This window comes from Fusarium poae, chromosome 1, assembly GCF_019609905.1.
Source record: "Fusarium poae strain DAOMC 252244 chromosome 1, whole genome shotgun sequence".
NCBI classification, from domain to species: domain Eukaryota; kingdom Fungi; phylum Ascomycota; class Sordariomycetes; order Hypocreales; family Nectriaceae; genus Fusarium; species Fusarium poae.
In genome coordinates, this window is record NC_058399.1 from 10,762,694 (window position 1) to 10,785,985 (window position 23,292).

Below are 23,292 nucleotides of genomic sequence, written 5' to 3' on the forward strand. Positions count from 1 at the left end.
TCAAATATATGCTCAAAAATCAAATCTACGAAGCAGCAATTTATTGAACTTTCAATTCAAACTTTCAAGATATAGAAAAACTACCTTTCAAAGCATAAATAGAATTCGAATTTATAGAAAAGAACTTTTGCCTAATCGTGTAAACATTAATATTCCCTCTCTTCACATCCTCTCTCAATCCTACGCAAGAGCTCAATTCTCTACAGCCTTCACCACTCATTCACATCACCGTCGCCTGTCCAAAAGGGCACCAAACTACAATTTCCCGACAACATGGAGTTCTTGCCAATGGGCAGGGCGGAAGCCGAGAACTGCGTGCGAGACATCAAGCATTTCACACCAGACAAAATCGTATTCGACGTCGCTATTGTCCGTATTAACAACCACGGCAAAAAGAGTTTCCTTGCCCACCAGAAACGCAATTCTTCTCTCTATGAGGTACTACTACAAGACCAGGTCTACGACTGGGACGAGTCAATACAACATGCAGTCACACGAAAAGTCAAGGAACACACGAGCCTCAACGTAACGAAGATCGTGGGCTCTGTAAGCCCTATGTATTATTGGTACGACGTAAGAGGGAACCCATACGAGAAACGCTGTTTGCGGCTGGGATATGTTGCCCTCATTTGGGGGGATGGATCCGACTATACGTTCGACACTCATGAGTATAAGAGAGGACTCTGGGTTGAAAAGGGCGAGTGCCGCTGCCTCCCGATGATTGATAGCATGCTCAGTTTTTTGTCACAGGTCTATATGCTTCCGTGGTGGACGGTAAAAGAGAGACCCAATGATGGACGATATCTGGAATTTAGAGGGCGAGTCTGGGCATTTTATGGGCTACCGAATCATTATCTGGGGGGTATAAGAAGCGACGACTCGGCTCTAGACAAAGAAGTCGAGGAAGAAGAGTTCTACAGATGAATGACCACGAATTGTAACCACTACGGTTGGGAAGGGCTGGGTTCAGACATCGTTCTTTTGCCTTGATAATCTGTCGGCAGAAACAAACCACACCTTTCAACCACGATCAACCACAGTCTACCATCCCTTATCATCGTCATGTATCTTAATTAATATAAGAGAGTGTTTATCCATATTAAATTGTTAAAGGGTGTCCAGCGTGTGTCTATTCATCTCATTCTTGACCGAGGAGTCATGAGCAACTAACGCCCAGTCCCAAGCAACGCAGGCTACAGCATTTAAGACGCCAGTCCTATCTAAACGCCTGTCAAGGTCTCTAAATTACCAAATAAACGCCTAAAACTAGTAACGTCACGCTTTTCATCATGAAAGCCTAGACTAGCTGTTACTCGGCGTAGGACTTGTGGTGGCTGTGTGGAGAACGAGCCACCTTGGACAACAACCTAGACAGGCAGCAACAACAAGAATAAAAGCATTAATATCTCTCTTGCCAATCCATGAAACCTGTCCTTTTAGGCATATATATTCTTGAAACAAATTCTACACTAAATCCTTGCATATTATATACTAGTATTCCTTTTATTTAAAAGAGCAGGATTTCCTTTCTTGGCGCTTATATAAAAATGTTATCCAACATCACCTCCAAACTTGGCCTCTCAAAACCACAAACCTCTACTTTCAAAGTCATTCCTCGTCAAACTTCAAATTACACCATGGCTCAGAAGATAGAATACAAGTCTAACGAAATTCCCATCCCGGATTCATTCCTTGCTTCTCCTTCACCAACACCAATAACATCTCATCAAATCGACTTTGCAAACTCCCCTCTTCCTCAATACGACGGCCACACGGCTCTTGTCCTAAACAATGTTTTGTCTCCTGATGAATGCCGCGAGCTTCTTTCGCTAGCTGAAGAATCCGTCCCGCGCGATGATGAGACTCAATCGGCGTGGAAACCCGCTTTGGTGAGTGGCGGTGATGGATATGAGAGTCGTGCGCCAGGCTATCGCGAGAGTGATAGGATTATCTGGGATCAGCAGACGATAGTTGATCGTCTTTGGGAACGATGTCTGCAAGCTGACGGTCTGCGCGATTTACTCGCCGTCGTTCCTCACGAGCCTTGGATGAAAGGTGGCCAGTTTGTCTTTAGTCGCTTGAACGACAGAATGCGCTTCCTAAAGTATTCACCTGGACAGTACTTCAAGCGTAAGTTACTCTATATCTCCATCTTTTAGTACCGTGCTAACCATATGAAGCTCACTGCGATGGTGCATACTTCTATACTGAAGGTCCTGGGAAAGAATTCGAGACATTTTACACTGTCCATCTCTACCTCAACGACTCTGTCGAGAATGACCCTACAGCAGAGCTCCAAGGTGGCGCGACCTCGTTTCTTGACAGAAAGGGAGAGAAGAGAGTTGATGTGAACCCTAAGGCCGGAAGTGTTCTCATTTTTCAGCACAAGGGACTTTTCCATGAAGGAGCGCTAGTGAACAAGGGAATCAAGTACACCATGAGAACAGACATTCTCTACGAATGGATACCTGACAATGATGAAGAAGAAGAGCCACAGACAAAGGCTGCTTGGTGGGAATAAAATACTTGCAGCAGTATATTGTATTTTGAGAATAGTGTGCAGGCATTAATTAAGTCTATATCATTATTATGATCTCTGCTTTGGCATTTTCTTCTCCTCCATCTCCTCAACATCCTTCTTTTTGTGAAAGTGCGGCGCCAACTCTGATAGCCATCTAGGCTCAATCGGCATCACACTACGCATATACTCCTTAGTCGTCTGTACCAACTCAAAATAAACCACCATTTTCTCGGGCGGATCGATAGCCATGAGTACACTACTCGGATGGATCCACACAGTCGTATTATTCTTGACCGTCCTGTAGCTATCACCACTCTTCTGGAGCCGTGCGGCATTGGGGAAGAAGCCGGCTGTGATGGCGCGCTTGATGGGTCGTAGGTTCGTGGCGCCGCATGTGGATGGTGCCACCTCGACACGTTCACAGAGCTTTGCTAGTTGGTCGCGGACGTCGCGTGCGCGTGTGAGAGAGCGTTGCTGCAAGAAGTTCTCCTTGGCCCAAACTGGGGAGAAATCACTGTCGACCCATTGGTTCCACACATTGAGGAGCGTAATGTGATCGCCGCCGTCCTTGACTGTGAATCGGTTTCGGGCGCTATCTGCATGGATCTTCTTGTCCTTGGGCCGGAAGAAGAGGGCAGATGCTTCACCAAGCATGGATACAATAGACAAAACCTCCTCAACACATCCTTCCTTGTCTGCAGCAAGTACAGCCTTGGCAAGCATGGGGTCTGTAGGAAACTCACCCATCTGTCGCCCAAGCTTGGTCAACTCTCCGCGATGATTCAACGCCTGCAGAGCAAACAGTTGGTTCAGAGCACCAATGAGAGCTTCTGTGGGTGGAGGATCCATAAACTCGAAATCGAGCAATTCATTAATACCAAGAGACTTCAACTGAAGCACAACTCCATTCAGGTTTGTCCTTTGGATTTCCGGCGTGGTCGACTCGTCCATCTCGTTCATGTATGCGAACTTGGTATACAAACGGAAACATTTTCCTGGTCCGACACGACCAGCTCGACCACTTCGCTGATTGGCAGAGGCTCTCGAACAGGGAACGACAACCAAGTTAGACATGCCTGTCGCGGGGTTGTAGACGTTTTCCTTGACATAGCCTGGGTCAATGACATAAACAATGCCATCAATCGTCAAACTGGTTTCAGCAATGTTGGTAGCCAGCACAACCTTGCGAGCACCGTCTGGTGTGGGCTCGAAAATCTTGGACTGTAATTCAGAAGGCAAGTTGGCATAGATGGGACAAACAACAAGTTCTTTAACGCGATTGCCGAGCTTCTTTGCTGTTTCTGCAATTTCGAGCTCGGCTGCTTCGATCTCGTCTTGACCTGTCAAGAAGATCAGAATGTCGCCCTTGGGTTGTGTGGTATGGATCTGGAAAGTCGTCGTAATAGCGGCAGCCAGGTAGTTAGCTTCGGGGCTAGGAGTGTAATAGATATCGACAGGATATCGTCGACCAGGAATATTAAAGATAGGTGCATCGTCAAAGTACTGCGCAAACTTTTCAGCGTTCATGGTAGCTGAAGAAATCAATAGTTTTAGATCGGGTCGTTCTCTCGCAAGATCCTTGATCAAAGCCAATAGAATATCAGTATGGACTGTGCGTTCGTGGGCTTCGTCGATCATCAGCGCCGAGTACCCTGCCAGATCCGGTTCCGTCATGAATTCTCGTAGCAACATGCCATCAGTCATGTACTTGAGGACAGTCTTATCGCTTGTGCAGTCTTCAAAACGAATAGTGTATCCAACTTCGTTTCCAACTTTGACACCGACTTCTTCAGACACACGAGCTGCTACACTCATGGCTGCCACTCGTCGGGGCTGGGTACACCCAACCTTCATGCCGTTCTTGGTGTAACCAGCCTCGTGGAGGTACTGCGGTAGTTGGGTCGTCTTTCCACTACCGGTCTCTCCGACAATAACTAGAACCTGGTACTGCTCCAGAGCAGCAAGAAACTCGTCTCGGTATTGGTAAATGGGTAGACTTTTCCTTGTCTCTTCAATTGACAGAGCCTTCTTTTCAGCTGCGTCGATTTGCGCCTCGAGGAATTGTTGTTCCTTGGTCAATTTCCGATCATCTCCAGCCATACGTGAATCCAAGTTCCACTGGATATACTGGGAATCGTCCATAACATAGTCGTAATCATCGTTCTCTCTCTCGGCGCGCTGAATCTGCGCCTTGGCCTTTGAGGCCTGCTCTCGTTCCCACTCCTCATGCTCAGTAACGAATTTCTCCTGTCCAAATTCGTCTTTCTCGACGTATCGTTTATATAGTGCTTCCTCCTTTTTCTTTCGGTCGAGTTTGCCCTTCTCTGTGATGTAATCCTCTGGCATAGCATATCCATCCCTGTGATCGTCGATCTTGAGGCGCTCCTCAGCCAGTCGCAAGATCTCTCTGTTCTTGGCAAACTCTGCCTTTTCTTTTTCCGACAGTCGCACACCGCTTCGTAATTCAGCAGTTTCCTCTGCGACCTGCTTGCGCAGAAGGGCTAATCGTTCGGTCTCTCGTTTCTTGAGGTATTCCTGTCGTGATCGTTCTCGAATATCGGGCAGCGCTTGGTTTCGCGCTTCAGCGTCTTCGGCGAGTCTTCTTCTCGATGAGGATACATCGTCTCTGTCGTCCTTTTTCGACTTTTTGCTGTCCTTTTCTCTCAAACGCTTTGCGAAAGCCTCGCGCTCTTCAATATCCTTTTTGCGTTCCAATTCTTCTTTCGCGCCATCGGACATTTCTTCGTCTCGTGATGCATTATGGCTGAGCTTGACTCGCTTGCTTGGTGATTGCTCAAACTCGGGCTCATCGTCTTCCTCCTCTGGTTCATCAGAAGGTGGCTCCTCGTCGCCCCACCGATCATCAAAATCGGCCTTGTCGTCGCGTCGTCGATATTGTTTGGGTCGACTATGGCGAGATGAAGATTCTCGAGTTGGGGATCTCGAGCGACTGCGTTCGCGACGGGACTTTGAGCGGCGGGAAGATGACTTGTCGTCGCGGTCTCGTTCGCGATGTCGGTGCCTGGATTTCTTCTCCTTGGTAACTTTCTGAGGACCTACCTCATCCACTTCCATGGGAAGGAGAGCGTACCTTTTAGAGGCCATTTTGGTTGATGTTTGGAAGAAATGGTAGGACCAAAGAAATGTGTATTGACGTATTGAAGATACGGAGAAGGTATAGTCCGGAGCGAATGCTGACTAATCACAGGCTCTCAGATGATGAGGATTGGAAGGAAGAAGAAGTTGCTGCTGTCTCTGAACGGCATAAGTAAGTCCCCCAGATCATAGAGTTCAGTCGTTACTCTGTTCTGTCAGTGTTAGAAAACTTAGTCTCAAGTCTAGCTTTTGTAGTAAAGCTACACGCCCAAAAAGTCATCTCCCCTAATGAAAGGAAGTCTATCCGTAGCAAGACCTGTGCCTAGGATGGCCAATTCAGCATCAGGATCCAGTCTAAAGCTTGTCTGTATATTTTTAACCTTTAGTTCTAACCCAGACTTTCTCAATCTTTTAGAAGCTTTCAATTTAATGGTTTTAGCTTCCAAAGTATAACCATACTGTCAGACTGTCGATGCAAGCTTCAACCACTAAGATTAGCAGATATCCAAGGCAGGCAATTGTAGCCACACAGCCACACAGCCACACAGCCACACCTGCAGGCCCGAGTAAATCGATAAGCCATTCCATTAACCCCCAAAAAGTGTAGTAGACAAGCAATTGATAACACGCTGGTGTTTCGCAGGTTGAGCCGAGTCCTCTGTTCTTTGTTGTTCTTTCCTTCCCTCTTTTTCCTCGCAACACGTTTCAATTCCGTCTTTCTTTACATGTCTATGCTCCAAACTCTTCAAACTGCCTTGGCTTTTTAATATTTCCAAATCTTGCTGAAATTGACGCACAATGTTGTTTCATACAGCGGCCCTTGTGGTCCTTTTAGCTCTGGTCCAGCTAGCTGTTTGCGCCGAGGACTACTACAAGGTAAACTCACATCAAAGAACCTCGAAACAACCCCAAACTAACTTTTCTGCAGATCCTCGGTGTTAACAGAAAAGCTACGAACAAAGAGTTGAAGCAAGCATATCGACAATTGTCAAAGAAGTTCCACCCAGACAAGAATCCGTATGCCCCTCCATGGACACCTGTCTGTTTCACTGCATACTAACCTTTCCAAGTGGCGATGACACAGCGCATGACAAGTTCGTCGAAGTCTCCGAAGCCTACGATGTCCTAAGCGACGAGGAAATGCGCAAGGTCTACGACCATCATGGCCACGAAGGCGTCCAGCAGCGCCGTCAGGGAGGCGGAGGCGGTGGTGGTCATGATCCCTTTGATCTCTTTAGCCGATTCTTCGGCGGCCACGGTCACTTCGGTCGAGGATCCAGCGAGCCCCGAGGTCACAACGTCGAGGTCCGTGTCGAAATTACTCTCCGCGATTTTTACAACGGCGCCACTACCGAATTCTCTTGGAACAAGCAACATATCTGCGAATCATGTGAAGGTACTGGAAGTGCAGATGGTCAAGTCGATACCTGTCAACACTGCGGTGGTCATGGTGTGCGTCTGATGAAGCGCCAGCTTGCTCCCGGTATGTTCCAGCAGTTTCAGCAACGATGCGACGCCTGTGGTGGTCGAGGCAAGCACATCAAGCACAAGTGTAAAGTGTGTCATGGTGAGCGAGTCGAGAAGAAGTCCACGCCCGTCCAACTCAACATCCAGCGTGGAGCTGCCCGCGACACCCGTCTTGTCTACGAGAATGAAGCCGATGAAAGCCCTGATTGGGTTCCCGGTGATTTGCTGGTTACACTATCTGAGAAGGAGCCCTCATATGATAACAACCCCGATAAAGTCGACGGCGCATTCTTCCGTCGCAAGGGTGACGATCTTTACTGGAACGAAGTCCTTTCTCTCCGCGAGGCCTGGATGGGCGGTTGGACTCGCAACCTCACTCATCTCGACAACCACATTGTTCGTCTAAGTCGACCCCGCGGTCAAGTCATCCAGCCCGGCCACGTCGAGACTGTCGTCGGCGAAGGCATGCCCATCTGGCACGAAGACGGCGACAGCGTCTACCACAAGACTGAGTTTGGAAACCTATACGTCGAGTACACCGTCGTACTACCTGATCAATTGGACACCAACATGGAAAGTGAATTCTGGAGTCTCTGGGAGAAGTGGCGACTCAAGAACGGCGTTGACTTGCAAAAAGATAGCGGACGACCGGAGCCAGAGCGTGCTCATGATGAGTTATGATGAAAGGACAGAGTGTATAGGGTTGGGAGTTATGAAGGAGGTGGCGTGCAGTGAACAAAAGGATACCAATTGCGTACTCAATATTATATAGAATACTACAAGACTCGCCATCGAGGGACTTGATTTCGAAGAGTTTTGACTTTTGAAGTGTAAACACTATAATTCTTATCACTGCGATACAAGACGCAGCTTTGACCCACATTTGAGTTACATCGATCAATACAGAAACTACGAGAACCATCCAAGGGTAATGTATAGAAGTAGGAAAATTATATATTATGATCGCCCTTCAATCCAACCGAAACTTCTACAATGTCCATCTGGCAATGAAGACCAGAAACGACATTTCAAGAAACACTAGCATAGCCTGAAGTAGGGTAATTATCTACCATATAAGCAATAATGATGATGCAGTGATTTCATTTCATTTTCCCTTCTTTTCTCTCTCCCTTTCCTTTTTATTCTCCCCTTACAAACACTCCTTTCTTCCTTAAGAAAACAATAAACATAATGTCTAGTTCAACACCAGGAACCTCACATGCAAACACTCCCTCACCAAATGACACTACTTGTACCACCACTCCTTCTACTAACACATCCGCTCACGATGTGGTAGAACTCTCCCGTTCAGACCTCACCACAGTCAAATATACAGACTACAGAACAGACAAACACCTCATACTCTGTGGCAAATGCCGCGGTGTACTCAATGTCTCATATTATAGTTGCATATGCGAGCATGATTCTGATGTTGCTCGTGCAGCTTGATGAGGTATACGATCCGTTAACGATAAGACGTTAATTATGAGCGGGCTGCAACACTTTATGAAACGACATACCACAAAAGCTTGAATTTCACCTAATACTTAACACAATATATGTGTAATATAGTCGATAACTCTTCCGAGCCAGCAACTCTGGCGAATCTGGTAAATCTGAGGTAGTGTCGGAAACAGAAACCTCATACTTCACATGGTCGACGAAACATACTGTCATGAAATACACATATACAGTCACAGTTGATAGAAAGGCAAGCTTGAACAATTATCATAAACAGACATAAACCATATTTCTCTATATAGGCCGTAATGTATAAATAGTCGTAGCGTCATATCATAAGTCCACCCGAACAGAAGCCATTATCATATCCAACCAAGGAAAAAAGAAAGAGCATTCACAATCATGAAGTCATTAGTCCCGATGTCGTCTTCGTCGCCTCCTTTCGTCACGGCGTCCATCATCAATAGCCTCTCGTTGATCCGGCTGCTGCAATCCACCAAGAACAGTTCCAAGAATTCCAAGCCATCCACCTTTGCCCTCAAGTGCTCCAGTCACACCACGAACGATCTTCTCCACAGCTTCTCCGTCTGTTCCTGCTACTTGCCATGCACCCTTGATATCCAAGTCATCCCGATGCTTAGGTTTGTATTCAAAGTCCCCTTTTCTGCTTGTCCACCCGCGGCTTCTGGTTGATCGCTCATCCAGTGGCTTGCCATGCTTGTCAAAACGATCAGGCAAGTCCTCGGTAGGTTCATCCGAGTCAGAGTCATCACCTCTATGTCGCCGTCTCCGACTGAAATAGGATTCGTCATCTGACTCGGTCGACGCAGTATCTCGCTGCTTCGAAAGGGGTTTAGCGGGTACAAGTCCTTGAAGCATATCATGAGCTTCTTGCTCCTTTCTCTCCTTTTCCTCCTTGGCCTTTGCTTTAGCACGATGTAGCTTCATGGTCATAGAACTCTTGGGCGACATAGGACCGAAGACCACAGATTTGGTTGGGTGCTCTTCATCAGACGAATCTAGTACAGCTGTTTTCGAGTCAGCACTGTTTCTTTGCTTTCATTCAACAACTCTCCCGATACGGTCGGACGCACCCTCATCTAGGCCTCTTGAGCCCAGGTTGTGGACAGGATTACTCACATTGTCAGGCGGTCTTGGGCCACCAGATGGTGGAGGTCCCGGAGGTCCAGGTGGTGGTGGTGGCCCAGGAGGTCCTGGCGGAGGAGGTCCCGTTGACAGCCCACGAGGGGGGCCAGGAGGAGGAGGCGGATAACCCGTATAGTCTTGAGGAACATATGGTTGGTATTCACGATTGTTATCAGGAATATTGGTATAAGGGGTTCCGGATGGGGGAGTAGGGTCAACAGGATAAGGTGGGAAACCTGCACCACCAGATGCCATGGGTGGTGAGCGTGGACGTCGGTCATCATAGTCATCGTAGCCTGCTCAAAAGTGGTCAGTCAACACAACTTTGGTCACTCAAGGACTACTCACGTCTCCTGGAACGACTTCGAGATCGGGTTCGTGAAGGAGATCTGGTAGCTCGACCACGACGGTCTCGCTCATCTTCCTTTTCACGTTCCCTCTCTAATTCAAGTCGACGTTCTCTGGAACGCTGATCCCTCTTTTCTCTGTCCTTCCTTTCCTTGTATTCTTTGATGCCAAGAGCTGCAGCTCCTGCGGCTGCCGCGGCTCCAAGTCGACTTCTACTGCGTTTACGGTCGCGATCGGAGCCGGCAGGTGACACAGAGCGGCTACGGCCACGTCGTCTGTGGCGTTCACGCCTTGCCTCTGCTTCGGATTCGTAGCCTCGCGATTTCGAGGCGGGCGCGAGGGGATCGTTACCGTATTCAACTACGGGGCCTAGCTCGAGATCAGTCCCGCGCTCTGAACGAATGGATCTGGCCTTGGACCTGCTCCGGCTCCGGCTCCTAGATGGGCCTCGTCGGTAGTATTCATCATCACTGCTGTTGTCGCTGTCATCCTTCTTGTCCTGGCGCTTCTTCCATACATGGTGCGCTGCCTTTGCCGCTACTGCCGCACCTGCGATCTCGGCTCCGCGGCGAAGTCTAGACTTGCTACGGCTCCTTGATCGGCTTCGGCTGCGGCTACGGCTACGCGAGCTGCTCGACCTACTGCCGCTGCGACCTCGAGACTTGGACCTGTTGCGTAGATGCTTTGCAACACCTGCAGCAGCAACGGTTCCCAAGGCTGCCTTGGCTGCAGTCGACAAACTGCGACGGCGGCTACCACGGCTCGTGCTCTTGGTTGTAGTTGTGGTTCTTCGGATGACAGAACGCGAAGAACGTGAACGAGAGCGTGAGTAATCATCGGAGTGATAACCACGACGACCGCGGCTCCTGCCTCGGATCGCCTCTTCCTTCTCAATCTTATTGGACTGGTAGTATTTGGCGGCTCCGGCAGCAGCTAGAGCTACAGCAGCGATTCCGAGACCCTGCTTGAAACGAGAGGAGCGATCAGGTGATTCGTCATCGTGCCAGCGATCTTCGTAAGCACTCTTGGCTCTGCGCAGTGCTTCAGTGCCGAGCGCTCCAAGAGCAGCTCCAGCGATGACCTTGCGGCCACGGTTTTCAGGTAGTTCTCCATAGCTGTCGCGACGGCTGTTGAGGAGAGCTGTGACACCAGCACCAGCAAGAGCACCCTCTGCCAAATGTCGCCTGTGATGAGAGTCCTCGCTGCTCTCGCGGCGACGAACAACTTTGCGCCGCATGTAATAATCTTCATCATCGCTGTAATGGCCGCCTCTACGATCATATCGCTCGACGTATCGGCGATCTCCACGGGAATCATAATGTTCATGACGATAATAATACTCTTCGTCCTGAGGGCGAGGGCGGTGCTCGTGTCGGTGTTCATGGCGATGCTCTCTTCGGACCACGATCTGTTGCCTCTCAGGTTCTTTCTCTCGGATAACAACCACACCAGGCTGCTGTTGCTGACGAGGAGAAACAATGACAGGTGGTGGAGCAGGCGCTTCTTGAACAATGATCTTCTGCGGCTCAGGTGCACGCTGTCGAATGATGACGGGAGGTGGTGGATCGTAAGGGGTGTAGTACTCTGTTTCCTTGCGGTATCGTTCAACGTCGCAGCCGTGACTGTCATCGATATGCTCCTCCACCCGCTTCTCAACGCGATACTCGCCGTTGTCTCGACGCTCGGTTTTCACCATTTGGTTCTCAACCTTGACGTCGTCGTCAAACAAAGCGTCAAAACGAGATCGACGTTCCCAATCACGCTCAACTTCTTTTGTCTCTGCGTAAACTGGCGCACGAGTTCGATCGCCTACTTGAGAGGGCGCAGGCATAGGCATGGGCGGCGGGGCTGGAGGGGGATAAGTCTCTCGCTCGATTTCCTTCTCGTAGATAAAAGATCTAGGGGCTGTGTCTCGGCCACGATCCTCACGAAAGCTAGCTTGTGAAGGGGCAGGTTCAAATGCAGAGTGAGGACGATCCGGGGCGTAAGAACGTCGATCCTGTTCTACAAAGTCGCCGGTAGGGCGGCCGGCATAGCGGGAAACATGGGAACGTCCATCGTCGTACTCGGAGTATCGGTCTGACCGGCTGGGTGTGACTTTGTATCGTCGGATTGTAGTTTTGCGATAACGCTCATCGTCTGAAGAAGCGCCCTCATCCCGCTCCCACTCACGCTCGCGATATGTGCGAGAGTCTCTGTAGACGTCGCCCATCGCGGGGTATGACAGGGGTTGTTTTATAGAGTCGTGCTAACTTGCTGAGGTCAAAATGAAGCAAATCGATTCAAATGGTGAGAAATTTCAATATTCGGCAGAAAACGCCTAACGAGAAATCACAGCGAAATCTATGAATGTTTGTATGTAAGAGGGAGGAATGAATGAGTAAGTGGTGTGGTTTGTAGAGGGGAGAAAGCTGGGAAACGAGACGAGCTATGACGGAAGAGAATCGAGCAGGAAGGAACTGGCTGGCAGGTTTGGGCTGGACAAGGATTCCTTCAGAATGGGCGGCTTGTAGCGCGGGGCCAGCCTCTGTCTCTGCCTCAAAAGCCCAGTCCAGTAAATGCTCAGGCAGAGTGTGCGTGGAGCCCTTAAACTTCAGTGCTCGAGCAGGGTAGCAAGGGTACGAGATGGCCTAGGAGAAAGCCTGCCGTGGCTATGATGGAAGATGATGCTGCTAGTGCAGTAGAACATGGCACGGGATTGGATGGACCGTCGAGATGGGTGGCAGAAGGTCTCTTGTTCTGCCCGGCTGATGCTGGGCATTTGTGTACGAGGTCCAATCAGGCTTGGGTTTGGATGAACCATCCGCTGCAACCTGGAACATATTTGTGCAGTAACAATATCTTGGAAGAAGAATACATTTTGGTTGGGTTGGGTTGCTTTCCTTTCCTTTCCTTTCCAGGCTATCTCGGGTATTTTCTTGCATCTTGGAATGAGTAAAGGTTCATTTAGAGCCCAACCATACAGTTGATCCACAAGTCATACAAGGAACATATCGAGTCTAGAAACTATCTAATTCATGGGTATCACACTGTCAGGTTGGGCACAGAGCCTCACCAGCATTCAATTGCCGAACAAAGTACAAGCCAATGCAGTCAGAAGCAGCCAGCCGTAAATTACACACTCTTTGTCCCATGTCAAAACAAAGGCTTTTCCACTTTTTGAACCCTTGTAACACCAAAACCGTTCATGTCAACGCCCGTCTCGAGTCAAAGAAAACTCCAGACCGCATCCCAAGGCCTAATTTATGTTTTAGTAACGGGGGACAAAGGCCAAATCACACGGGCCTACTAATAGTATATACCAACTCAACCATCCCTCCAACTCGGGATCTAAAGAGAACCCACAACCACGTAACCTTGTTCTCGTCATGTACCAAGGCCCATCTCTTTTTCATTGACAGGGCCACCTCCCTCCATTATTCAGCTCTAGAACAAACTGAAACAAGACGAAAAGAATTAAAATGAGGCGAAGAAGCTTTTTCTTTGATCGTGCCGCCCCGTAGATCATTTTTGGAGCGCAAATCATTGAATAGACTACAGTACTACCGAAAATCACAAGAATGTCTACAGAACCCCACTCTAGCTGTTGTCAAATGTCGTCATAGGCTTGCTTTTTAATGGGAAATGGAAAAGAGAAAACCCCACCTCTTTGAACCCTGGCGCCGATTAACAATAAACATTCTTGGTTCTTATTTCAGCGGAGTCACTCGCCTCACCATGAAAAAGAAAAGCATGGACAAGTAATGGCCAAAAACAATTAATCAGACCAGTAGAGTCACTTGGGTCAAACACATTTCTTTTCGGGTCAATTAATTACGTAGACCTCGAGTCTGAGTCACCAGACATTCTTTGTCCACATGCACAATCAGATGCTGATTGCTGACAGAACTCCATCCGCAGCCTTAAAACTGCCCCGTTCTCGAAGGGTCCCGTCTAATGGGCTTCTCCGTAGCGTCGTTCTGTTCTCAACTGGAATGTTCTATACTCGTGGCTTTTCCCATATCAGCATGGAGGCGTTTCCAATACGATGTATGTGCTACAAAGCTGGGCAGAATTGCCCCAACAAGAAAATTACTTTATCCATTAGGCAGGTGTTTTGTGTCTAAATCAGTCAGCCTCGAGCCAAGATGGCATGTTGCCTGGCAGTCTGGGCGTGATTGATGAGCAGGTCAGGACACATCGACAACGGGGAAGTATTCTACAAGCACCATCTTGAAGTACATGTAGACCAATCATTGTACAAACATTGGTTGTCAATTGTCTTATACTAAAAACAGATTCCCATGTTTTAACCTGAACTCCATAGTATCACCATTGAACAAAACCCGAGTAATAACTCCTTCTGCTTAACTCTCTAGCAGTACCTATGCTACAGGCGTTGTTAATCTTCCGTCGAACCTTACTGATCAAAACCCTCCTTTGATCCCAAGACACCAACTCCACCGTTGCTGCGTCTTCGGCGACCAATGACATCGTGGATCCAATCACTGATTGTGAAGCCCCAGTGTCCAGCGACGAGAACACCGCTGATGATGTTGATGATTTTAACAAACAAGCTAATGATACCGTCGCGGCTCTCGTGAACTGTCAGCAGGATTGGCTCGATGTCGTACTTGAAGAAGACTCCAGGAATCCATCGGTCGTCGACTGCCTTGCTCTGCTCCGTGACGGCATACTGGTTGGTCAGGATGGACCTGGAGTTGACGCTGTACATGGTGGGCACAACGGAAAGGTAGTATTGGAACTTGTGGAAGTTGTTGGCAGCAGTGTTGACAGTACCGTCGAGGGGATTGACGAGCGAGGGGTAGAAGGGGCCGTAAGAAAGCTCCGAGATGACGTGCGAAAAGTTAAACTCTGCGACTGGTCAGTATGCGATATCCATCTCTTCGCCGATGGGACTCACTGCTGTGGTCAAGATGCTCGCCATGGCCCATGTAACCGTGGCCACGAGCAGTAATGTGAAAATCACCCTGCACCTTGTTCAAGTCCAGACTTCCGTAGATACGACAGCTGTCGGCATTGCCCCTGAATCGGGGTGTCTTTGCCCACTTAGCTCTCTTCTTTCCAAGCGCAACAATATCGTGAACGTGTTCCTCGCCGAAACCCTCATCTTCGTACTTTGGGTCGTTGTATCCCTGGCCAGTGACGACTCGGCCTTGACTATCCCGTCCAAGCTTATGAACACCTTTGTTGTCTGCCCACTGTCCCCAAAGAGTCTTGTCGGTTTTGAGGCGCTTGGCCGCCATGATTCGATCGCCAGAAGCATCCTGAACGTTGATGTGAATATCGTCGCAGTTCATTTTGACCACTATATCCAAGTTGATCTGCATTTCTCGTGAGACGCCGGCCTCGACTTCGAAGTTGTGAGACTCGACGCCGCGCCACCAGCGACCAAGCTCACCCCAAATAAGGATGAGCGAGATGATGGACACGGCGACTGTCCATTTTCCACCTCCCGAGGTTCGTTGGATGTATTGCGGCTTTGACTTGGCTGTTGGGGGTTAGCGCGCGTAAACAGACACCAGGCATGACGAGAGGACATACGAAACGCATCAAAAGCAGCTACCAAGCTTCCCTCCTTGGGACCAAACTTGTCCTCTTCAAAGTCCGACTTTTCCGTGCCATTCATCATTTTTGCAAAGAATCTCTAGTCCCGCTAGTTCGAATATATACAATGGAAACCGTGGTCGATATCGTGAGGGACCGTCTGTCGCGAAATGTCGAGGTTTAGTCGCAAACTAAAAGTCGTGATCGACACCAAATGCGCAAAAGGGTGTTTCTATTTCCGCATGCCCAATTTTCAAAAAACGAAAAAATACAGTGACTAGAAACCAATTGGAACCGGTTTCAATGGTCTTTGAACTGCTTCGTCGACCACGAGTCTTTTTTGGTGAACGAAAGTGGGAAATTGTCGATGTCGTCGCTTCGTTGCGCTCCGCAGCCGCAATCAGAAAGGACAGCTTACTGTAACTAAAACCGTCCCCTGAAGCTGGCGCTGTCAGGGTCCAGCTTTTGATTGGCTGGTGGGGACTGTTGATGGGTTAAAGTGTTGCCGACCCGAACTGTTCCTGAGCTATCACCGGCTCTAGTGCGGATTTACTCTTCAACGGTCCCACCCGTTCATGTCAACTTGGTTGCATTGTGTCTATCATGACACGATGACCGTCTGATGCTTGCTTCAAATTACTCAATATTACCTCTTTTACGGGTTTTTGGATTTGTGAGGTTAAACTTCTCCAAGACCTTCGTTTCGCCTCATCCTAGGTCCAGCTGCTGTGGTAGGATATGGCCTCGTTAAACTGTTAACAATCACAACAGTAGTTGAATTTCTGATGACAGTGTATTCAACAGACTATAGCGACACTCATGTCGGAAGTGTGTTTCAAAGTTGCCATGGAGTCATGGGTGTTTGGAGAGTGTATGCTCGATAGAGATCCGTACCAAGTACAAGCTTGAGAGGCCTTGTCCCTCGTTTTCAGAACACAACTACGTCGTTTGTTTTGGTATTCTCAACATCCATGGGCAACCAAAGACTTTATGTATCTCAATCCCTCTGCAGATGAGGTTATATTAAGAGGGGTTTGCGAAAGAACGAAGAAGTCAAGAGTAAGATGCTGGCAGTTACCCGATACTAACTTGCTATATGAGTTGGATATTGCTTATCTCGCTTGGCTCCGAGTTGAATGGCAAATCAATATGGTCGATACCCCATGGCTTTTAATGAAATAAATAGAATAAGCTTGGGTATTGTGGTCATCTCTTTTATTAAAAAAGAGTCACTAGGTGCACTAAATACAGCTTCGATTAACCAGTATAAGTAATTCGTGTTGTATAGGTACCTAATTTTATAGAAACGAGTTCATTATTCGTAGCTTATCCAATACCCAATTTGATTACTCAAATCGTTATATATGATTTGATGGGCAGAGAGAGAGAGATCTGCTCTCTGTTTCCCGACCTCCAAGATGTCACGGTTCTGTTCATTCCCATTCATTGAGAATGGACACTGGGAATTTACTGTCAGCATCCCAACTCGGACCGAATACTATTTGTCAAGTTGGTTGACGCTTGCGCAATTGAATGAATACTGGGTCCATCATAGGAAATTCTGGGGGATTTTCATGAGCGAAGTTGGTTGGGTCTAATTCCCCACCATTTCGATCTTTGGGAGATAAAGTAAATGGAGAAGATGGAGTAGTGATGGGTCGAGCGTTGTCTATGCAAGGATGTCTCTATTTGAGTTCGGGCAGTTCTTCAACCATGGGTATTTATTGTCCATGTTTCCTGCGATCCGTCGTTGATTGATTGATCGGGTTCTGGAAATGCAGATCACGTGCTGTTTCGTACAGTTCTCTCTCGGCGCCGAGACGGGAGACCATGCGAACTCTACAGACGGGATAAGTTCTAGGCATCTTGGCATACCAGACCCTGGGTCGCGAATCGGTTAAGGGTGCCGATAAGCGCCTTGGCATTGAACAAGCAATTGACGACATGTAATTCTTTTGGATAGTTTCGCGACGTTGAATGAGGTTGGCAGGAGCAGAAAAATGATAGACAATTGATCCCAAGAGAGAGAAACGTAATGATGAACAAACTCTTGTGGGTAAAGCCTAGAAAACTGGGCGATTGTGGGATCAAGCTGCCGGAAGAGCGGGTTCCTCCACTACAACAAGAATGAACGTGCCATCATAGTAGATTACAAGGGGATCTTTCATTCTTGACAACGGTTTGTCGGTTCAAAGTTCAACGGTCACAGGCAAAGTATAACCAACCAACTTGGGGCCATCCCTCGTATATAAATGAAATACGATTGATCAAAGCCTTTATGCAACATTAGAACTTCCTCTACGCAATGACCCCTGGGCTAATCAAGTCTAGACTACAACTTCGTATCGAAAATGCACCAACCTACTACTGCAATGCGCGTAATATAGCCCCGCCGCGTCAGGGTCAGGTAGGAAAAGGGCAAAAAATAGATACATACATAATAGCCTGACCTGACCTGACGGTTACTCCGTTTTAGCCAGTCAATAGACCGTGTCACCCTCCTCTTCCCTGATCCACTGTCTCTTTGATTGGGTGTTTCTCCCTCCCTTTAATTGCGGCAGTCGTATTCTGTACCTTGCGGTATTCCCAAGCAAATCCATCCCCCCCGTCACCTGTTTCCATTTCTTTTCCTTGGCACTTTGACTTTCTTCAACAACATCCCAACCTCGATTTTATCCATCACAAGACTCTACGTCTTTTGCTCCGGTTTCTTTTTACTTTGATATTCACTATCGACTCTCGCTTTGACTGCTCGGCCAGTCATTAATACTTATCGCATTTATTTCACATCTCTCGCACTCCGAACCTTTTCCTGGGCGCGCCCAACTCTCGCTTTCTGACGGCCTTGTCGCTCGTTCTTCTCGACGCCGCTCACTTTGCTTTCGTCCGGACTCATTTATAATGAAGTCCTTTTGTTCCGCCGGCACAATTGCGCTTTTGGCTTCAACGGGTCTTGTCAACGCCCAGGCGTCGCCTTACAGCATCTCAAGCACAGGTGCGCTCCTCCAACCGTTGCCGCAAAGGTAAACAGACATTAACTTTAGTAACGCAGACGCCATCAAGAAGTCGGCCAAACAACTCGCCGCTGATTTGATCGAATACTACCACGGAAATGACCCCGGTGGTATTCCAGGTATCCTGCCCGGTCCTCCTCCCAACGGCGACTACTACTGGTGGGAAGGTGGTGCGATGTGGGGGACGTATATGGATTACTGGAAGTGCACCGGCGATACCAAATACAACGACCTTGTGATGCAGGGCATGCAGTTCCAAGTCGGAGACGACCAAGATTATCAGCCCAGCAATGTTACCCTATCTCTCGGAAACGACGATCAAGGCTTCTGGGGCATGTCTGCCATGTTGGCTGCCGAGTTGGCATTCCCCAACCCTCCTTCAGATCAGCCTGGCTGGCTAGCTCTCGCTCAAGCTGTTTTCAACACCCAGGCCAACCCTGACCGACACGACGATACTTGTGGCGGTGGTCTTCGATGGCAGATTCCTCGAACAAACAACGGTTACGATTACAAGAACAGTCAGCGCTCCTCCTCAAATATAACCATACAGTAAACTTGCGTACTAACTTGTGAAAAGGTATCGCCAACGGTTGTTTCTTCAACCTGGGTGCCCGACTTGCTCGATACACGGGCAACAAGACCTACGCCGACTGGGCTGAGAAGACATGGGATTGGATTGAGGGCGTTGGTTTCCTCGACCCCACCACTTATAAGATTTATGATGGCGGTCACGTCGGAAAGAACTGTACCGATATCAACAAGGCCCAGTTCTCCTACAACTCTGGTGTCTTCCTCCAGGGCGCTGCCTTTATGTACAACCACGTAAGTCAATTCACAGACTGAGCCTATGAGCCTTGCTGACATTTCCAGACCGACGGCTCGCAAAAGTGGGAGCAACGTCTCGATAAGTTGGTCGATGCCACTATTTCAAACTTCTTCCCCAAGGACATTGCTGTTGAAATCGCCTGCGAGAACCACGACACTTGCACTACCGACATGTACTCCTTCAAGGGTTACGTACACCGATGGATGTCACAGGCGACCCATCTTGCGCCTTTCATCCGACCCAAGATTCTCCCTGTCCTCGAAAAGTCCGCACAAGCTGCCATTGCCCAATGCACAGGCGGAGAGACTGGACGCGTTTGTGGTTTCAAGTGGGCTAGCGGCAAGTACGATGGCAAGACCGGTGCTGGCCAGCAGATGAACGTTCTTGCAGCCGTGTCATCTCTTCTCATGGAGAACACTCCTCCTCCCGTCACAGCAAGCAAGGGAGGTACCTCCAAGGGTAACCCCAACGCGGGTAACGTCGGAGACGGCAAGATTGACAAGACCTACGGACCTCTTACTACTGCTGACAAGGCTGGTGCTGGTATCCTGACCTTCCTGGTCCTGTCCTTTGCATGCGGCATGTTTGGCTGGATGAGTATGGGTAAATAAAATGGGATCTTGCTTGATAATTTAATGATGCCGAACGACTCAGTCCGGTAGCACATTTGTGCTTCTTTGCAGCAATTTGAAGGAATGGTATTTCCGGGCGTTGGATGGAGTATACTTGACACAAGCAGCCAGAAGGTTGTGCTATCTATTTCTTTATAAATTTACAATGTTAACCGTAAACTATATTATGTTTGTAATAAGTGACAAGTTGTATTCGAGATGCTCTTAATCCAAGGGTTGGACAACTTTGTGTTCGCGCATCGCACATCGATCAAGTTATGGCATACCTGTTTGCTTAACGCCTGGCATTCGTCATTACGGATGCCGAGTAATGCACAGTGAAACAAGGCTGGTATGGAACATTGAGTTGAAAGTTTTCAACTTCAAACACCAATGGTTAGAGTTGGAATGACTGGTGATGTGACGGTGGGACCGTTCTGTGTGGAATAGCAGCAATGTTTTGTAAGGGAAAACAGGGGGTAATATGGCCAAATTCTGTGTCAGAAAGAATGTAATTTCTGTTGATCAAATTCCGGTTTGTTACCAAAGCCTGATGAGTTTGTTTTGAGGTGGAGTGCCCGATTCGATACTGCCGACAGAGAATGAGGGGGACGGCGAAGAGGATACTGACAACGAACATATGGACGTCCTGGTGGAATTATACGAGGAGAGGACCCATAAACGACACTGCTGACGACCCAACGCGAACAAACAGGTTTTAATGGCGTCCCCAGCATGTTCGGACTTCAAGATCGTCTATACTTCTTTTGTTCGAAACACCACAGATCTATAGTAACAGCATGGCACCACAAACGATATAGCTTTCAACCTCTCCTTCTCAACTCGTTCTTGGCAGCCATTGTTGCACGATGATGTCGTATCAGTGTATCTATTCGGAACGGCCACTAGGGATCGAAGCCAAAGGGCTCATCAATTTAGACCACCTGTATGTCTGTACGCTCATATGATTTGTCAAGGTTGAATGTCAAAGGTGTAACCACGGCCTAGCTTCCTTACGTTTGCTACGCTGCAGCACACAATGGCGTGATCCATTATATTTATGCTCAAGGACTGAGCTTACCCCAAAGACCTCGGTCCCATCGAATGCTCAGATGCTTTCCCCGTAAGATTGATAGATGGAGCTCACCGGGATTGAAGATCCGGGGAACGATCTGATTCCAGATATGGGCATGCTTTAGATCCCGGTAGAAGTAGCAGACTATTACGTGCACACTCGATGGGATCTTGACGTTTTCATCTCGTAAAAGATGGGAAATAGATGTCGGAAATGACAAAGCCCATGGCCAGTTCAACCTGGAGTCTGAGATCTACCTAGGTACAGTAGAGGCGGGACTGGCCGTCCGCTAGCTGGCGTCTTCCGCTACGAGATGGAGGGAAAGTCATTCTCCTTTTTCTTTTGAGGTCAGAACTTTGTTGTTTTTCCAAGGGTCCATGATCTACGTACGGTACGTCCATTCCTCAGCCACGTAAGTTTCGTAGTGATCAACAACTACATACATACATAGTAGAAGAGTCCTGACCGACGTTTCCAACGTTTCATTTTTCCTCACAAACGCATTAAATTGTGACATAGACAACGTGTTCAGTTGATACGTCGCTCGTCCTCATGACGACAACATCACAAGGTATCCATCCATATTGCGTTTTCATTTTTATTACCTTGTCCTGAGCACGTCGAAGAGTGAGGCTAATGTGTAATAACAAAGCCCGTGGATCATAACCCTTGCATTGACCAATAGCGTCTCAAGGCCTGGTTTTCATGGGGTAATTTTTACATACTAAAAACTCTAGATCCAGGAACCAAGCTCGAAAAAAACCTGGGGGTGACCGCGTGACAAGCGCCATTTGTCTCGGCATGAGGAGACGACTTGGGTTGAGCTGAGGGGGTCTTTTTTTTCTCTGTTTCTTTTAGCATCACACGCACAAGTGAGTGCCCCAGTTGCCGTTAACTGCAAAGCGTAATGTACGTAGCTAGTCGTCTGACTCTTTTTTTTTCTTTCTTTTTCTCTCTCTGTGTGAATGAGGAGAGCTGGGTTACCAGGGGGTGTTGGTTGTGAGGGTAACTCCTAGCTCCTCTAACTAACCAAACTGTCTACTCGACATGACGACAAATTCAGTCTAATTTAGAAATGCGGGGGGAATAGAAAGGAAAAAATTAGATGGACTCAAGAGAAGAAAAAAAATGAGTTGACATGGGTCCATTTGTGGGGTGAGCATAAAAGTAAAGGAATTGCTTGGCTTGTTGGCTTTGACTTGGGGGTGTATTGAACGAGGTATGTGGGCAGACTGGGAGTGGTATAACTACCACCTTTTGCCCATCATGACAACCTCTCTTTGTCTATTCTCCTTTCCAAGCTTTACTCTTACCTACTCTTGACTCTCTACAACTGAATCTACCAATCGAGTACTCTTATTGAGAGACCATAAACCACTACTCAGCTTACATCCATACATCTATCTCACTTACACCACCACAATGGCAAACTACATCCTCACTGAACCCTCCCCTTCCACAAACGTCTTCGTACGTTCAGGTCGAGGCGGCTACGGCAACATCTCTCGTGCCTCAAAGCAAACAACCTCAACAACATCACGCACCGTCGTCACCCCCAACACATCCACCACTACACCAACCTCTCCCTCGCGCCGCTTCTTCAGTGGCATCGGAGGAGCAGGCAACGTCCACCGCGCCAGCGAGCAGCCTTCGGTATCTCTCGACGACGAGTACGATCGCATCGCTGCTCGTGACCAAATGGCTGCCGGACACGTCGGTATCGGCGGCGCGGGCAACGTGTTCCACCGCAAGGAGAGCGATGCTGGATCCGACGTCAGCTCCAGCAGCTCTTTGAGCTCAAAGACGAAGCTGTGGGCTCGTGTGAGCAGCACTTTCAGCAGGGACTAGAAATGCCGTGCTTTCTATCTCATTTGTTGCGCCAGGGAAAGAACCTTGGACTTGAAACTAGCGATCGGCGTTTGGGTTTGACATTTTTGGCACGAACAAGAATAAAAAGGACGGGGACCTCAGAGCAAATGGGAATGGCGAAATAAAAGCCTTGGATATATATGTACGGTTGGCATTTGATGAGTTGGGATTGGCGATATGAACTGCCTCTCTTCCATCCTTTTGCCTGCATGATGTTTGTTTCTGGTGAAGATTATTATACCCCCGAGCGTAGCTCTCTTATATTATAAAAGCATCAATATTTTCTCTGCTACAACTCCAATTTGTGATAT

General features: G+C 48.2%; 8 protein-coding genes across 8 annotated transcripts; 5 read left to right on the forward strand and 3 right to left on the reverse strand.

Annotated features, from left to right (window-relative positions):
* Window positions 1–273: 273 nt before the first annotated feature.
* FPOAC1_003491 (uncharacterized protein) lies at window positions 274–924 on the forward strand (the record flags this gene model as incomplete). Its single annotated transcript, XM_044848056.1, has 2 exons — window positions 274–546; window positions 751–924. 2 exons carry the CDS (start codon window positions 274–276, stop codon window positions 922–924), a joined length of 447 nt encoding a protein of 148 aa, XP_044713972.1.
* A 713-nt stretch (window positions 925–1,637) lies between these two features.
* On the forward strand, window positions 1,638–2,521 carry FPOAC1_003492 (uncharacterized protein; the record flags this gene model as incomplete). The annotated part of the gene is made up of 2 exons (XM_044848057.1): window positions 1,638–2,130; window positions 2,181–2,521. The coding sequence occupies 2 exons, from the start codon at window positions 1,638–1,640 to the stop codon at window positions 2,519–2,521; spliced, it is 834 nt and encodes a 277-aa protein (XP_044713973.1).
* A 66-nt stretch (window positions 2,522–2,587) lies between these two features.
* On the reverse strand, window positions 2,588–5,626 carry CDC28 (Cyclin-dependent kinase catalytic subunit; the record flags this gene model as incomplete). Its single annotated transcript, XM_044848058.1, has 1 exon — window positions 2,588–5,626. The coding sequence occupies one exon, from the start codon at window positions 5,624–5,626 to the stop codon at window positions 2,588–2,590; it is 3,039 nt and encodes a 1,012-aa protein (XP_044713974.1).
* Window positions 5,627–6,415: 789 nt separating this feature from the next.
* On the forward strand, window positions 6,416–7,765 carry FPOAC1_003494 (uncharacterized protein; the record flags this gene model as incomplete). Its single annotated transcript, XM_044848059.1, has 3 exons — window positions 6,416–6,493; window positions 6,546–6,634; window positions 6,688–7,765. 3 exons carry the CDS (start codon window positions 6,416–6,418, stop codon window positions 7,763–7,765), a joined length of 1,245 nt encoding a protein of 414 aa, XP_044713975.1.
* A 1,191-nt stretch (window positions 7,766–8,956) lies between these two features.
* On the reverse strand, window positions 8,957–12,251 carry FPOAC1_003495 (uncharacterized protein; the record flags this gene model as incomplete). Its single annotated transcript, XM_044848060.1, has 3 exons — window positions 8,957–9,573; window positions 9,640–9,987; window positions 10,040–12,251. 3 exons carry the CDS (start codon window positions 12,249–12,251, stop codon window positions 8,957–8,959), a joined length of 3,177 nt encoding a protein of 1,058 aa, XP_044713976.1.
* Window positions 12,252–14,438: 2,187 nt separating this feature from the next.
* On the reverse strand, window positions 14,439–15,671 carry FPOAC1_003496 (uncharacterized protein; the record flags this gene model as incomplete). Its single annotated transcript, XM_044848061.1, has 3 exons — window positions 14,439–14,893; window positions 14,943–15,530; window positions 15,584–15,671. The coding sequence occupies 3 exons, from the start codon at window positions 15,669–15,671 to the stop codon at window positions 14,439–14,441; spliced, it is 1,131 nt and encodes a 376-aa protein (XP_044713977.1).
* A 2,816-nt stretch (window positions 15,672–18,487) lies between these two features.
* On the forward strand, window positions 18,488–20,037 carry FPOAC1_003497 (uncharacterized protein; the record flags this gene model as incomplete). Its single annotated transcript, XM_044848062.1, has 4 exons — window positions 18,488–18,581; window positions 18,639–19,118; window positions 19,178–19,422; window positions 19,471–20,037. 4 exons carry the CDS (start codon window positions 18,488–18,490, stop codon window positions 20,035–20,037), a joined length of 1,386 nt encoding a protein of 461 aa, XP_044713978.1.
* Window positions 20,038–22,534: 2,497 nt separating this feature from the next.
* Window positions 22,535–22,960, forward strand: FPOAC1_003498 (uncharacterized protein; the record flags this gene model as incomplete). The annotated part of the gene is made up of 1 exon (XM_044848063.1): window positions 22,535–22,960. One exon carries the CDS (start codon window positions 22,535–22,537, stop codon window positions 22,958–22,960), a length of 426 nt encoding a protein of 141 aa, XP_044713979.1.
* Window positions 22,961–23,292: the final 332 nt, after the last annotated feature.